The following is a 16,606-nucleotide window of genomic DNA, read 5'->3' as shown; positions in this document are numbered from 1 at the left end:
TTGATTGGAGCATTTAGTCCATGGACTTTTAAGGTGATTATTGACAGATATATATTTATTGCCACTTTAAACCTTGTTTTCCAGTGGATTCTATGTTTCTCTTCTTGTTTTTTTTTTTAATTTTTTTTTGGCTTGGATGGTTTCCATTTATTTTATGCTTGAGTACTTTTCAGTTTTTGTGAATGTAATGTTTGGTTTTGATTTGTGGTTGCCCTGTTTTTTAAGCATGTTAAGTCTTTCCTATATCTGCTTGCTTTTGCCTGATGGTCATATAGGCTCAGACATATCGAATCTATATTTTCTTACTTTCCTTCCCCACATTGTGTGATTTTGATGTCTTTTTTTTTTTAAACTTCTTCATGTTTAGATCTGTATGCTGGCTTATTTAAGTGATTGCTTTCCAGTTGTGGTTTCCTCCATCCTAATTCTTCTTTTCTCTTTTTTCTCTCTCTTTTTTTTACTTGAGAGGACCCCTTTCTGTATTTATTTTAGAATGGGTTTAGTATTGCTGTACTGTTTTAGCTTTTGTTTGTTAGAGAAATTCTTTATTTCCCCTTCTAATTTAAATGATATTCTTGCTGGATAGAGTATTCTAGGTTGCAGATTTTTTCCTTTCAAGACTTTAAATGTATCTCGCTGCTCCCTTCTGGCCTGTAGTGTTTCTGTAGAGAAATCAGCTGATAGCCTTATGGGGTTTCCCTTATAATTAATGCTTTGCTTTTCTCTTGCTGCCTTTAGAATCCTCTCTTTATCTTGAACTTTTGCCATTTTTATTATAATATGTCTTGATGTGGGCCTGTTTGGATTCAGCTTGTTTGGGGCCCTCTGTGCCTCCCATATCTTGATATCAGTATCCTTTAGATTTGGAAAGTTTTCAGCCATAATTTCTTGAAATATGTTTTCAATCCTCTTTTCTTTTCCCCTTCCTTTTGGAATTCCTATTATGCATAGATTGGCCTGCTTTATATTATCCCATAGGTCTTTACATCGCTGTCATGGTTTTTCATTTGGTTTTCTGTCTATTGTCCTGATTGGGTGATTTCCATTATATCATCTTCCACATCACCGATTCGTTCCTTTGCACTATTCATTCTGCTCTTTATTGCCTTAAGCTCAGTTTGTATCTCTACAAATGAATTTTCTAGTTTTTCTTGGCTCCTCCTTATATTTTCTATTTCCTTTCTAAAGGAATCTGCATTACTGTTAACATCCTCTCTTAATTCCTTCAGTATTTTCACTGTCTCCTTTTTGAACTCAGTGTCTGTCAGACTGCAGAGGTCTCTTTCATTGTTGTCTGCTTTAGGTGAATTCTCCTGTTCCTTTAAAGTGGGAATGGTTTCTGTGCTTCTTCATCTTGCTTGTGTTTTTCTTTTTCTGTGAGTTCACTGAAGCCAAACTGTAGTCTTGTAAGGCTACTTCTGTGCAAGAATACCCCTTTGTATTTTTTGGGGGGTTACTATTTATTTTTGGTGTGGGAGTTTTAATATTTGCTGTCTCTTGCTTCTGTGTGAGCCGGCTGTTGTTCTCAGGATGCTCAGTGTGTTTTTAGGGAGAAGGGGGCAATGGGTAGGGCCATCAGTCGGTGCCTGGTTGCTGGGCTCTCAATAGCAGCAGGGATCTGCAGGAAGGTGGCACAGGCTACTCCTAGTTGCAGGGCCCTGGGAGGTGGTAATACGCTCTAGGCAGGTCTTCAAGGTGTCCAGAGCATTTGGCAGTAGCAACAGCAGGGTGTGTGAGTTCCCAGGAAGTGAGAGTAACAACAGCTTGTGTTTGATTGTAGTGACCTCCTCTGAGGTAATTGGAATTGCAGGTGGTGCCTGTTCAGGGACCCTTATTAGGAGCAGGCCATGACCATCTCTAGAGTCAGTGATAACTGCGGTGGTTTTCCCCCTCCACCTGTAGACCATGCATGAAGAAACCCATCTCACTTAGCCCACATGAGGTGTTGTAAAGGGTGCTCCTAGTTGCAGGATCCTGGGACGTGACAGAGATCAGGTGTGTGGGTACTGCCCGGAATGTTTGGCAGTGGCAACAGCAGGGTGGTTGTGTTCCTGGGGGTCCAAGAGCACTAGCAGGTGGTGTTCGGTCACAATGCCCTCCTCTGTGGTGCCCTTTAGGTGAATGGGGCTGCAAGTGATTTTCAGATATCTCCAATGGCGGTGGGCCACACCCACCTCTGGAATCGGGATAACTGCAGTGGTTTGCCCCTACCTCCTGCAGACCACACAAGAAGCACTGTGTCCTACTTAGCCCATGCAGGAGGTGCTACACAAGTTGCTCCTGGTTGTAGGGTCTTGGGAAAGGACAGTGACCAAGTGTCTGTGGGTCACCCAGAGCATTTGGCAGTGGCAGCTGCAGGGTGGGCGTGTTCCCAGGGGAGTGAGAGCAACAACGTATGGTGCTTGGTTGCAGTGCCCTCTTTTTTTTCTCTTTTGGCAACCCCTGAGGTGACTGGGGTCACTGGTGGAGCCCACTCACAGGCCCCACCCAGTGGTGGCAAGCCATGCCTCCCTCTGGCCTCTGAGACGACTGCTGCAGTCTACCCCTGCCACCTGTGGATCGGACAAGAGGCACCTCGTTGCACTTGGACCCCTTATGCCCTTAGCCCACATAGTAGGTGCCTGGCCACTGGTAGCTTGCACAAGAAGTGCCTAATCTCCCTTAAACGAGCAAAAGGCTTCTCGCCACCCGTAGCCTCCGCAGAGGCACCCCACCCTCTAGGCCTGCGGGCATGCACTTGCTCTGGAGCAGGGAGTTTCCTATGGCGGCCTGCCCCTCCTCCTCTTCCCTCCCCAACAGTGGCTCCTTGCCTCTCCTGCGGGTCCGGACCTTCTCCCAGGTTCCCTCTGCCATGGTGTTCCCCTCATTAGCCTGTGGCACCCTGCTCCTTAGCCTCTCATGCCATCCCCAGTTCTCTCCCCAGGACTGACTTCCAGAACCTGAATCTTAGCACCCAGCCCCCGCCCAGGCATCTTGGTGTCTGGGCTGGTGGTTCAGATGATCTGTGCATCTCTCACTCTAATTTGCTGTTCTTGGTCCAGCTGCCATGTTACTCTCGGCAACTTTGAGGTCCCATGCTCTCAGTCTGCTTTGCTGTTCTCAGTCCAGCTGCTTCGCTTTTCCTGCCGACTCAGCTGATCTTTCGTCAGTTAGGTGGCTGCTCAGGAGGTGGGTTCCTTTTCTCCTTCACAGCTCCCTCTTGGGAATGCTAGTCCCATCCTGATTCCTTTTCTCTCTCTTTTTTTCTTTTGTTCTACCCAGTTATGTCAAGAGTTTCTTGCCCTTTTTGGAGGTTTAAGTTCTTCTGCTAGCATTCAGTTGATGTTCTGTGCGAGAAGTTTTACCTGTAGATGTGTTTTTTTGATGTGTTTGTGGGAGAAGGTGTGTGTGACCTTTTACTCCTCCACCATTTTGGTCCGCCTCTCCTGGCTCATTTTTTAATCATTATTTTTCTTATTGTTGAATTCTAAGAGTTCTTTGTGTGTTTTAGATGACATTCTTTTATCAGATGTGTCTTTTGCAAATACTTTCTCTCAATCTGTAGCTTGTCTTCTCATTCTCTTGACATTATATTTCATAGTGCAGAAGTTTTATATCATTATAGGGTCACACTCATCCATTATTTCTTTCATGGATTGTGCCTTTGGTATTGTGTTTAAAGAGTCATTGTCATACCCAAGGTTTCCAGGTTTTCTCCTATGTTATCTTACAGTTTTGTGCTTTGCAATTAGATCTGTTATTCATTTTAAGTTAATTGTTGTGAGATATTGGTCTCTGTCTAGATTCATGATTTTACCTTTGGATGTCCAGTTGTTTCAGCCCTGTTAAAAACAATGTCAGTGTTCTATTTCTTTGTCAGAGATCAGTTGACTGTATTTATGGGGTCTGTTCCTGGGCTCTGTGTTCTGTTCCTTGATCTCTTTGTATATTCTTTTGCCAATAAGCACACTGTCTAGATCACTGTAGCTTTATAGTAACTGTGACATTGGGTGGTGCCAGTCCTCTAACTTTGTCCTTTTTTTTTTTTTCAATATTGTGTTGGTTATTCTCGCTCTTTTGACTCTCCATATTAATTTTAGAATCAGTTTCTAAATATCCACAAAATAACTTGTGCATTTGATTGAGAATTCCATTGCATAGATTAAAATTCAGAAGAATTGGCTGATAATAAAAAATAAACTAGAAGGAATCAATGGTAGATTAGATGATACAGAGGAACAGATTAGTGAGGTGGAAGACAGAGTAGTGGAAATCAATGAAGCTAAACAGAAAAAAGAATAAAGAATAAAAAGAAATGACAGTTTAAGAGATGTGTATGATAACATCAAGCATACTAACCTTGGCGTTATAGAGGACCCAGAAGAAGAAGAGAGAAGGGGGCAGAGAACATATTTGAAGACATAATAGATGAAAACTTCCCTAATCTAGGAAAGAAATAGACATCCAGGTCCAGGAAGCACAGAGAGCCCTAAACAGAATCAACCCCTAAAGGGCTACACCAAGACACATTTAAAGTTTTTGATGCATTTAAAGTGGAAAAAACTAATGGTAAAGAAAAAATACTAAAAGTAGCAAGGAAGATTAACAAGTTACCTAAAAGGGAACTGCTAGAAGGATATCAGCTGACTTTTCAGCAGAAATCCTACTGAGCAAAAGATAGCGGCATGATATAGTCAAAATGATGTAAGGAAAAAAAATCTACAACCTAAAATATTTTACCTCTAAATCTTTCATTCAGATTCAATGGAGAGGTCAAAAGTTTTACAGGCAAACAAAAGCTTTTAAGTGCCACCAAACCAACTTTACAAGAAATGTTAAAGGGAGTTCTCTAAGTGAAAAAGAAAAGGCTACAACTAGGAATATGAAAATTATGAAAGAAAAAATATCATTGGTGAAAGTGAAAATATAATAAAGGTAGTAAATCAACCATGTATAAGCTGGTAGGAAAGTTAGCAGGTCAAAGTAGTAAAATTATTATATCCACAATAAGTAGTAAAGGGATACACAAAACAAAAAGATGTAGGAGTTCCCTTGTGAGAACTGGCATTGTCGTGGCAGTGGCCCCTGTTGTGACTGTGGTTTGGGTTTGATCCCTGGTCCAGAAACTTCCACATGTCACTGGAATGGCCAAAAACAAACAAACAGACAAAATGATGTAAAACACGATATCAGAAACAGTAAATGGGGAGATGGGATTAAGATGGCGAAATAGAAGGACTGGAGCTCAACTTCTCTTCTAAAAACAACGAAATTCACAACTAAAGACTGAGCACACTTCACCAAAATGGATCGGAAACCTTAAAAAAGATACCCTACTCCAGAAGAAAAAGAGGAGGCCACATCAAGAGGTAGGAGGGGCGATTTCACGATATAAACAACCCCATACCTCCTGGGTGGGAAGCTCCACAGACTGGAAACTAACTGGTTCACAGAGACTCACCTATAGGAGTGAGAGTTCTCTCACGTGTGGGGATCTGGCACAGGGAGAAAGAGCCCCGGAGCATCTGGCATTGAAGGCCAGTGGGGCTTGTGTGCAAGAGCTCCACGGGACTGGGGGAAATGGAGACCCCATTCTTTAAAGGTGCACACAGACTTTCACGTGTACTGAGTCCCAGGGCAAAGCAAGGTCTCCAAGGGAATCTGGGTCAAACCTGACCGCAGTTCTTGGAGGACATCCTGGGAAAACAGGGGTGAATGTGGCTTGTTGTGAGGGAAGGACATTGAAAGCAAAGCTCTCGGGAATATTCAGCAGCAGTGCTTTTCTCTGGAGGTGGCCATTTTGGGAAAATCTGGCCCCACCCCTCAGCCAGCCGCTAACAAGGGATTCATCTCCAAAATTTACAAACAACTTCTGCAGCTCCATACCAAAAAAACAAACAACCCCATCCAAAAATGGGCAGAAGACCTAAACAGACCGATCTCCAAAAAAGACATACAGATGGCCGAGAAACACATGAAAAGATGTTCAGCGTCACTCATTATTGGAGAAATGCAAATCAAAACCATGATGAGGTACCACCTTCCACCAGCCAGAATGGCCATCATCCAAAAGTCTACAAACAATAAGTGCTAGAGAGGGTGTGGAGAAAAAGGAACCCTAGTTCACTGTTGGTGGGATTGTAAATTGGTACAACCACTGTGGAAAGCAGTATGGAGATTCCTCAGAAAACTAAACATAGAACTACCATTTGATCCAGCAATCCCACTCCTGGACATCTACCCAGAGAAAACCACGACTCTCAAAGACACATGTACTGCAATGTTCATTGCAGCACTATTTGCAATAGCCAAAACATGGAAACAACCTAAATGTCCATTGACAGAGGAGTGGATCCAGAAGATGTGGTACATATACACAATGGAATATTACTCAGCCATCAAAAAGAATGAAATAGCAGCATTTTTAGCAACATGGATGGACCTAGAAACTATCATGCTAAGTGAAGTCAGCCATACAATGAGACACCAACATCAAATGCTTTCACTGACATGTGGAATCTGAAAAAAGGACAGACGGAACTTCTTTGCAGAACAGATGCTGACTCACGGACATTGAAAAACTTATGGTCTCCGGAGGAGACAGTTTGGGGAGTGGGGGGATGTGCTTGGGCTGAGGGATGGAAATCCTGTGAAATCAGATTGTTATGATCATTATACAACTACAGATGTGATAAATTCATTTGAGTAATAAAAAACATGAAGAAAAAAACAATGAAAACAAAACAGTAAATGGGGTGGGTAAAAATGCAGGGTTGTTAAAATGCACTTGAACTTAAGAAATAAGCAGCTTACTTACATACATATATATATTGGTTTATCTAAACCTCTGGTAACTACAAACCAAAAATTTATAATAGATACACAAAAACAAGAAAGAAATTCAGACATAATACTAAAGATAATAATAGTCCAATCTCAGGGAATGAGAGCCAAAGAATAGGAAAGGAACAAAATAAGGAACTATAAAAAGCCACCCAAACACATTTTTAAAAATGGCAGTAATTACCTACCCAGGAATAATCACTTCATGTAAATGAATGAAGGCTCCAATCAAAATATATAAAGTGGTAGAAAGTAAACAAAAAGAAGACCCATGTATATACGTTGCTTACAAGAGACTCACTTAAGATTCTAAGGAACACACAGACTGAAAGTAAATGGGTGGAAAAAGTTATTCCTTGCAAATGGAAATGAAAGGAAAGTCAGGGTAGCAGTACCTATATTGGACACAGTAGACTTTAGAACAAAGTCTAAAAGAGAGTATAAGAGAAAAAGAAGGACATTACATAATGATCATTGGATCAATCCAAGAAGAAACTGTAGCAATTGTAAATGTGTATGCAGGCAACATAGGAGTATCTAAATACATAAAGCAGATATTAACAGAATTAAAGGGAGATATTGACAGCTCAATAATAGTAGGGGATGTAATCGCCCCATTTACATCAGTGGACAGAAAAACCACACAGAAAATCAATGAGAAACACTGGCCTTAAATGACACATTAGACAAAATAGACTTAATAGATATATATTGAATATTCTATCCAAAAGCAGCAAATTACACATTCTTTTTAAGTGAAAGTGGAACATTCTCCAAGATAAATCACAGAGTAGGCCACAAAACTAGCCTCAGTAAATATAAGAAAATTAAAATCATATCAGGCAGCTTTCCCAACCACAACCATAACTGTGGGGCTAGACATCAGCTACAAAACCCCACAAAAAAACAAAAACTTCAAAAAACCCCAAGAAAGACAAACACATGCAGGTTAAACAGTATGCTCCTAAACAACCAGTGGATCACTGAAGAACTTAAAGAAGGAATTAAAAAAAAAAAAAAAAAAAAAAAACCTGGAGACAGGTGAAAAGGAAAATACAATGATTCAAAATCTATGGAATCCAACAAAAACAGTTCTAAGAGGGGGAAGTTTATAGTGATACAAGCCTACCTCAGGAAATAAGAAAAGTCTCGAATGATCTAGCCTTACACCTAAATGGTAGAAAAAGAAGAGCAAACTAAACCCACCCAACATGACTAGAAGGAAATAAGTCATAAAGATCAGGGTAGAAATAAATGAAATAGGGACTAAAAAAAGAAAAAAAGAAAAAGAAAAAGCCAATGAAACTATAAGCTGTTTCTTTGAGAATATAGCCAGACTTATCAAGAAAAAAGAGGTGCCAAATCAATAAAATCAGAAATAGAAAAGGAGAAGTTATAACCAACACCGCAGAAATACAAAGGGTCATTAGAAATCACTATGAATAGTTATTTGCCAATGAAATGGACAAGCTGGAAGAAAGAGACAAATTCCTAGAGGTGTAAAATCTTTCAACATTGAACCAGAAAGAAATAGGAGATATGAACACTAGTTACCAGTAATGAAATTGAATCTGTAATAAAAAAAAATCCCAACAAACTATAGTTCAGGACTAGATGGCTTCATAGGTGAATTCTCTCAAATATTTAGAAAAGAACTAACACCTGTCTTTCTTGAACTATTCCAAAATATTTGCAAAGGAAGGAATATTCCTAAACTCACCCTGCAAAGCCAACATCATCCTGATACCAAAAGCAGACATATAGCACAAAAAAGGAAAATTCTAGCCCCAAGTCTCTCATTAACATAGATTCAAAAGTCCTCTACAAAATATTAGTAAACTGAATTCAACTAGAATCATAGAAAAGGATCAGTTTCCATAATCAACTATGACTTATTGCAGGGACCCAAGGATAGGTTAGTATCTGTAAATCAGTCAGTGTGATACACCACATTAACAAATCAAAGAATAAAAATATGATCACCTCCATTGATACTGAAGAAGCTTTTGTCAACACTTAGCATCTACTTGTGATAAAAAGTCTCAAAATAGTGAGTACTAACAATGACAAGCTAACGCATTTTCTCTAAGATCAGGAACAAGACTAGGATGCCCACTTTCACCATTTTTATTCAACACAGTATTGGAAGTCTTAGCCACAGCAATCAGACAAGAAAAAGAAATAAAAGGAATTCAAGTTGGAAAGGAAGAAGTAAAACTGCCACTGTTTGCAGATGACACAGTACTATACATAGAAAATCACGAGGGTGCCACCAAAAAACTGCTAAAGCTCATCAGTGAATTTAGCAAAATTACAGGATATAAGATTAATATATAGAAGTCTGTTACATTTCCATATGCTAACAATGAACTATCAGAGAAATTCAGGAAACAATTCTATTCACAATTGCATCAGAAATAAATACCAAGCAATAAATTAACTAAGGAGATAAAAGACATGTACTTGGAAAACTGTAAGACTCTTATGAAAGAAATTGAAGATGACATAATCAGTTGGAAAGATTGTATTCATGAATTGGAAGAAGAAATATTGTTGAAATGTCTGTACTACCCAGGGCAACCTAAAAATTCAGTACTATCACTATCAAAATACCAAAGACATTTTCCTCGGAACTAGAACAAATAATTCTAAAGTTTGTATGGACACACAAAAGACCCCAAATAGCCAAAACAACCTTAAGACGAACTAAGCTATAGGTATAATGCTCCCTGATTTCAAGCTATACTACAAAGTTATGGTATGTATGGTACTGTCAAAAGAACAGTCACATAGATCAGTGGAACAGAATAGAGAGGCCAGAAATGAATCCATATTTATATGATCACTTAATCTGTGATAAAGGAGTTAATATACACTGGGAGAAAGACGGCCTCTTCAATAAATAGTGTTTGAAAAACTGGACAGCTATGTGTAAAGGAATTGTATTGGACTAGTCTTTCACACTATGTACAGACATATTCAAAATGGATTGAAGACTTAAATGTAAGATCTGAAACCATAAAACTTCCAGAAGAAAATATAGGCAGTATGCTTTTTAACATTGGTCTTAGTAATAATTTTTTGGATATGTTTCCTCAGGCAAGGGAACCAGTATGAAAATAAATAAATGGGACTACATCAAATTTAAAAGCTTTTTGCACAGTGGGGGGAAGCTATCAATACATAAAAAGTTTGCCTGCTGAATGGGAGAAGGTATTTGCAAACAGTATATCCAATAGAGGTTAATATTCAAAATATATAGTGGACTTATGCAACTTAACATCAGAAAAGCAATCTTAAAAAATGAGGAGAGATTCCAAATAGATGTTTTTCCAAAGATGACTTACAAATGGCCAACAGGCAACTTGAAAAGATGCTCAGCATCACTCATCATCAGGGAAATATAAATCAAAACCACAATGAGGTATTATCTCACACCTTTCAGAATGGCTGTTATCAAAAAGACAACAAACAAGTGTTGGCGAGGATGTGAAGAAAAGGGAACCTTTCTGCTGGTGGGAACAGAATTGATGTAGCCACAATGGAAACCAGCATGGAGATAACACTTCGAAAACCAACCAACCTACAAACAAAGAAACTAACTGAAAAACCGATCAGGATTTGCCGAGGCTACCAGGGGTGGGGAGAGGGTGAAAGGGGGAAATGAATGAAGGTAATTAAAAGGTACACATTCCCAGTTATAAAATAAATAAGTACTAAGGACATAATGTCTAATGTTATAAATATAAGTAACACTGCTATATGTTTTACATGAAAGTTGTTAAGAGAGTAAATCTTAAAAGTTTTCATCACAAGGAAAACTATTTCTATAATTTTGTATCTGTATGAGATAATGTTTAGTAAACTTAGTGTGATAGTCATTTCATGATGTATGTAAGTCAAATCATCATGCTGTACACCTTAAACTTACATGGTGATTTTTTGTCGATTATATCTGCAAACAGGAAGAAAAAAATGCGAGAAATCTTAAAAAGAACAAATGTATAAATTTTTACATAACCAGTACATTAGTTCACTGATAGGAAAAGATTTTGGAATATCCAAATTTTTGTGATTGGGTTAAACTTGTAGTTTGAGGAGAATTCATAACCTTAAAATGAATATGTTAGGGAAACTCGCTGACAATAAATAGCCACAAAAGTTGTTTAATGAAGTCAGAGTTTAAAGAAAGTTGAAGGTAGGCAATAATACAAGGATCAAAAATTAGTAAGATAGAAGCTGGGGATGGAATGGAGACGGATGGATCCAGTCAAGGCAAAGACTCTGAACCAAGGAGTAAAGGTTTTTAACAGCAGATGTTACAGACGAAAAGAGGGACATGACTGTAGGTAATAGCGGAGATTATAGAAATTCCGAGAAAAAATTGTGGAAGTCTTTATGCCAATAAATATGAAATTTTTGTCTGAAGAAATCATAATGTAGACTAGTCAGCTATGCACTGAAGAAATTGAATAAGCAGTTAAAAGTTTTTTCACAGAGAAAGCATGAAGCCCAGTTTTTACATATTAAGTGGTTTACATTTCAGGTTCTCTATCTTGCCTATGAGGTATAGATCATTTCAATTTTGTACAGCCTCTTCCACAGAACAGTGGCATGAGAGTTCATTCCTGAACTTACTGTTTTTTTGTTTTTGTTTTTTTTTTTTTAAGTGTGTATGTGTTTCTTTTCTTTCTTTTTTGGCTGCACTTGCAGCATGCAGAAGTTCTCTGACCAGGGATTGAACCCACGCCACAACAGTGACAGTGGTGGATCCTTAACTGAGGGGCCACCAGGGAACTCCTTTAAATTCATTGTTTCCGACTAGTAGAACCTTTGTTCATAAATATGACAAAAACCAATGGAAGAAAGGGTTGAGAGGAGCCATTCTTACCTGTGAACATAGATGAGATCAGTAAGTTTTTAAAGAAGACCAAGTTGAATTTTCCCAGGAATTCAAGGAGGAGAAAGAGGTTTCTACTTGAAAATATTAAATTTAATTCATGATATTAACCATAATCATATATTTTTCTCAATAGATTGACAGAAGTAGAGAGGTCAAATTTATCATAGATAAAGCTCAAGGCAAACTAGGAATTTTTAGCTTTTCTAAAATCAGGAAAAAGACAGGAGGCTCACAATCACCATCTCTGTTCTGAAAATCACAATCACCATCTCTGCTCTGAAAATCCTGGCATGTGTGGAAAGGCAGGAAATAGAAATAAAATAATGACTAAAAGAGAAATATAACACTTTTTTTTTTTGCAAGTGGTGATTTTCTCCACTGAAAATGTAAAAGGATCAACAAATTATTAGAAATAATGAGTGTTGCTGAGATAGCCGAGTGTAAGATTCATATTAAAAAGTAATCAGTTGCTTTTCTTCCTACCAGCAAGAGACAAAAGATGTCGATCACAGAAAGATAGATAGCATTGACAGTAGGAACAAAAATGAATAAATGCAAGCTGTATGGAAAAACTGCGAAACCTCATTGCAAGACATTAAGAAAATTAAATGTAGATACATTATCTTCTTGAATTGGAAGATTCAGTATCAAAAAGATGATTCTCACAGATGATTCAATGTACAAATGTAAGTGTATTAATTTTGTGAGAAACTTGATGAGCATAAACAGGCCTACAGATAGGAGTTCCCATCGTGGCTTACTGGTTAATGAACGTGACTAGTATGCGTGAGGACGTAGGTTTAATCCCTGGCCTTGCTCAGTGGATTAAGGATCCGGTGTTGCTGTGAGTTGTGGTGTAGGTCGCAGACATGGCTTGGATCCTGCATTGCTGTGGCTGTGGCTGTGGCTGGCAACTTCAGATCCGATTCAGTTCCCTAGCCTGGGAACCTCTATATGCCGTACGTGTGGCCCTCTAAAGACAAAAGCCAAAAAAAAAAAAGGCCCCCAAATAGCCAAATGCTCTTCAAGAAGAAAATGAGGGTCCTTGTCTTATTAGTATTCAAGACCTATATTAAAGATATGGAAATTAAGATGGTATATTATTGGCTTTGGGATAGACAAGTTGACCAGTGGAGTGGAATATAGGCCCCCAAACAGTTGCTTAAAAGTAGGGGAACTGAGAAGGAGAGAGGAGACATTGTAGATCACTGGGGGATGGTAAAGACTGTGAAATAAAACAAACTTATATGATCTTGATGGAGTGAAAATTGTCTTAACATGCAACACAAAAGGAAAGGTTGATAAGTTTTACTAAATTAAACTTACAAACTTCTGTTCATTAAAAGTTACTGTAAGGAAAGTAGAGAGAAAAGCCACAGGAGAGGAGAAAATACTTGAACTACATAGCCACTAAAGAATTTGTGTGTATATACATGCATACATGAATCAGCACATGCATACATACATGCAGCCTGGAAGTCAGTAAAGCAAAAATATTTCACACAGGAGGAAGGGGAAATGGGAAGAGAGCATATGAAAAGATGACCAACTTCATTGGTAATCCTAGAAATGCAAATTAATACCACAGGGGGATGCTATTTTATATCTACCAGATTAGCCCAAAGTTCTTTTTGCCTGATATTACCAAGAGATAGTGAGGAAGTTTATATGCTTTCAATGGGAGTATAAATTGGCATTAAGTGGTTAGGGAAAGTTCGGTGTTACAGAGTTGATCATCCACATCCAAAAAGGCTCAATAGTTCACTTTTTTAAATGGGGTATTAACCAAGAAAAGTGATTGTAAGACTTTCCCTAGACCATAGTAACAAATAAATTTACAGTTTGGCCCAGTAAACACCTTGGGGTGGGTGGGTATCAAAGATTCATGAAATAATTGCCTGTCTTTGTGCTTGCATTTGGATACTATCCTATTTTATTTTTAAAACTTCCTGATTTTCACCTTCTAATGCATGGATTGCTGCTTGGAGTTTGAAACTGCACAATTCTTGCAGGCATTTTGCACAGGTGTCCTAGGGAGACTTATATCAGGATATAAGACAAAGACTGTTTGTAGTAACAAATGAATAACTTACCTATGTAACAAGGATAACTCTTTGGAAAATGTTGAATTAAAACATAATTTTTATAAAACTAAAAGCATGCAAAACAGGATATAGTTTAGAGATGTAGTGAAATCACATACACAGAAGAAATAAATGGGCATGATAAACACAGACTTTGATGATTACCTCTGGCTTTAGGAAGGCAGATGGAAGAATAGGTGGGAGAACACCTAGACAAGTAGGATATTACTTCTGACCCCCTACTCTGTGGGGTGATTTTAAGGGAGTTTTTTATTATTATGCTTCATTGTATGTACATGCTACCTGTGTTCTTTATATTTGCCAAATTAGATCAACATTTTTCGTAGATTCATATATCTTGAGTTCTGTGAACATTTACATTCTTTCTTGAATAATTTTCTGCATTTTTTTCTTATATATTTTTTTTATTTTCGACAAAAGCCAGAATTCTAGATTTTTAGGCTATATCTCCCAGTTTGAAGACTTTCATTGAGAGAGGGAAAAAAACCCCTTTTGAATGTCAAGCAAAATTGGCTTATGGGCCAGATTTTGCATGCAAACCTCCTGCTTTCTTCTTGGCCCTTATCCTGTAGTTCTAGTTCCTTTTCTGTAGAGAAGGGCTTCCTGGGGCTACATTTCCCATGGCTTGGAGGCTGTGGCTTGTCTGGCGGATGCTAATGGAGGCCGGTGGAGGAGGATTCTGCACTGTGCTTTTGGGACTGTTATGGTATTCATGTGCGCTGGTGGCTGTTCAGGTGGACTAGTACATTTTCAGGAATTTTGTGAGCTGATTTTCAACAACCACGCATATGTTGGACTCGGTCATTGTAGCAATATCAGTAACAGTACAGATCAGAATATACCCTCCCTGTTTTATACCCCTTTCCCCTCTTGCCCCATTTTATTTTCATTTTCCACAGCTGGAGTTCCTTCTCTGGGGTCTGAAGAGAATAGACTCTCTTGGCCACAGTGACTATTGTGCTCTGCTAGTTTTTAATGAAGAGTCTGTAAGGTACTGGACTCATTTGAAAGCTGTTCTTTTAAAATAGAGATGAGAATGAAGTTCGATATTTTGAGTCATGAAATTCTTCTCTTTATTGTTCCTAGCTCCCTAGAAAGCCTCTTCTTAAAAAGTAACTCCAAAATCCTTGAACAAAATGTAGTTCTTTTGTTCTTTTCAAAGAACAAAACCAAAATACCCCAAACTCTTATCTTTTTGAGATGCTGTATAAGAAATTCTCAGATTTCTGAAAGATTAACCATTGTTACAAGTCCCCACTCCCCCTTCGAATATGGGATGTGTAGGTTGAAAGCAGTAACTGAGTATTTTGAAATGTCAGGCATTAGCAAGTCAGCATGGCTACACAAACATGCTTTTATCCCGATCTGTTATCTGCTGTTCCTGAGGTCCCCACTCCTCCAGTTGGGCGATATGGGCACCTCACTACTGGCACCACCATTATGCAAATTACCAATGAAGAATATGCTATCCTAGAACAGTGGTATTTAATTACCTACTTATAGCCAGTCTTTGTCTAATGAGATGGTATTTCATGAAGAGGGAGAAAAATTTGTTTTTGGAATTCTCTCTGAAGTAGAATCTCCCAGGGAACAGGCCTGTTCTCTCAAATTGAGACCTCAAGGAGTTCCTATCTGATGATAAAGAAATATTTAAAATAGGTTTTCACCAGAATTTTAAATTGTCGAATCTAATGTAATGTGGATGATGTTTTTGTAGATGATCTTCTACAGTAATCCTTTAAAATGCTAGGCATTTTTGGCTTCCTTTTCCCTTTACTTCTGATGAAATAAAATTGCAAAAGCTTAATTTAGCTATGTAAATAGAGAGCTGAATTTGCATTGAAATGCAGGTAATTATGTTAAAAGGACAGATTACAAAATTCATCTATTTAACGAACACTTTTTTCTTAAGTTTTTTAATACTGTAAAGTCTTAATGAAAGGAAATAATTTAATTTTGGAAGTTTTCAAATTCTCTGATTAGCTTTTCTTTATGTGATTGAAAAAAATCTGTTCTTATGTACTTTTTTCTATTAAATAAAACTGTGTCTCTGGTCAAATACATAGAAAATATTTTTAAACAATACAATAGAAAATTTCTGGATGAAAAACCCTTATGTAAATATTTTGGGATAAACTTGTTCTCAAGTAGTGCCTCTCATTTACTTTACTTTCCTTGGCAAGATTTTGAATTTTAGAATTGAGACACACTTCACTTGAATTTTTTTTTTTCTTTTTAGGGCTACACTCGTGGCATATGGAGGTTCCCAGGCTAGGGGTCTAATCAGGTGCCAGCCTACACCACAACCACAGCCATGCCACGCCATGTTGGAGCCACGTCTGTGACCTACACCACAGTTCATGGCAATGCTGAATCCACTGAGCGAGGCCAGGGATTGAACCTGCAACCTCATGGTTCAGTCAGATTCGTTTCTGCTGCGGCACAACGGGAACTCCACTTTACTTGAATTTTCGAGTTGAAAGGCTCAAAGCAATACAAAACAAGTCACTCATAATTAAAAGCTTCTACCACAACAGAAGCACACTTCCATCAGACCTTTATCTTGGCCACCTTTCTGCAAGACTTTGTCATTGTACTCAAACTCTTTGCCTGCCCCAGGCTAGCTGACTTTGTATGAGAGTAGTCTTTAATCTTTGGGTAACTACAGGATCTGTCTTTCTGTCATTTTTTGTCTTAAGCTGAAAGTTACATTCTATTTAATAAGATAAAGTCGCTCTTATGTCAGAATATCAGCTCAGCTTAACGTTTTCTCAGA

The 16,606-nt window shown here is 38.3% G+C and overlaps 1 protein-coding gene across 22 annotated transcripts in view; it reads left to right on the top strand.

Annotated features, from left to right (window-relative positions):
* AUH (AU RNA binding methylglutaconyl-CoA hydratase) overlaps positions 1 to 16,606 on the top strand; it is a 147,854-nt gene that overhangs the window by 34,050 nt on the left and 97,198 nt on the right. The window contains exon 5 of one of the 22 annotated variants that reach the window (XM_084994543.1): positions 10,268 to 12,761. The exons of the other annotated variants lie outside the window; for them this stretch is intronic. Within the exon in view, the coding sequence (XP_084850669.1) occupies positions 10,268 to 10,353 (86 nt within the window). The 3' untranslated portion in view covers positions 10,354 to 12,761. Of the gene's footprint in view, positions 1 to 10,267; positions 12,762 to 16,606 lie in introns of those variants that run through there. 22 annotated transcript variants of the gene reach the window in all.

This window comes from Sus scrofa, chromosome 14 (genome assembly GCF_054392235.1).
Source record: "Sus scrofa isolate SSC_HxYL_T2T_F1_AM1 chromosome 14, Sscrofa_HxYL_maternal_Yorkshire_Landrace_v2.0, whole genome shotgun sequence".
NCBI classification, from domain to species: domain Eukaryota; kingdom Metazoa; phylum Chordata; class Mammalia; order Artiodactyla; family Suidae; genus Sus; species Sus scrofa.
Note: the sequence above shows the minus strand (reverse complement) of the source record. Positions and strands in the feature narration are given on the sequence as shown.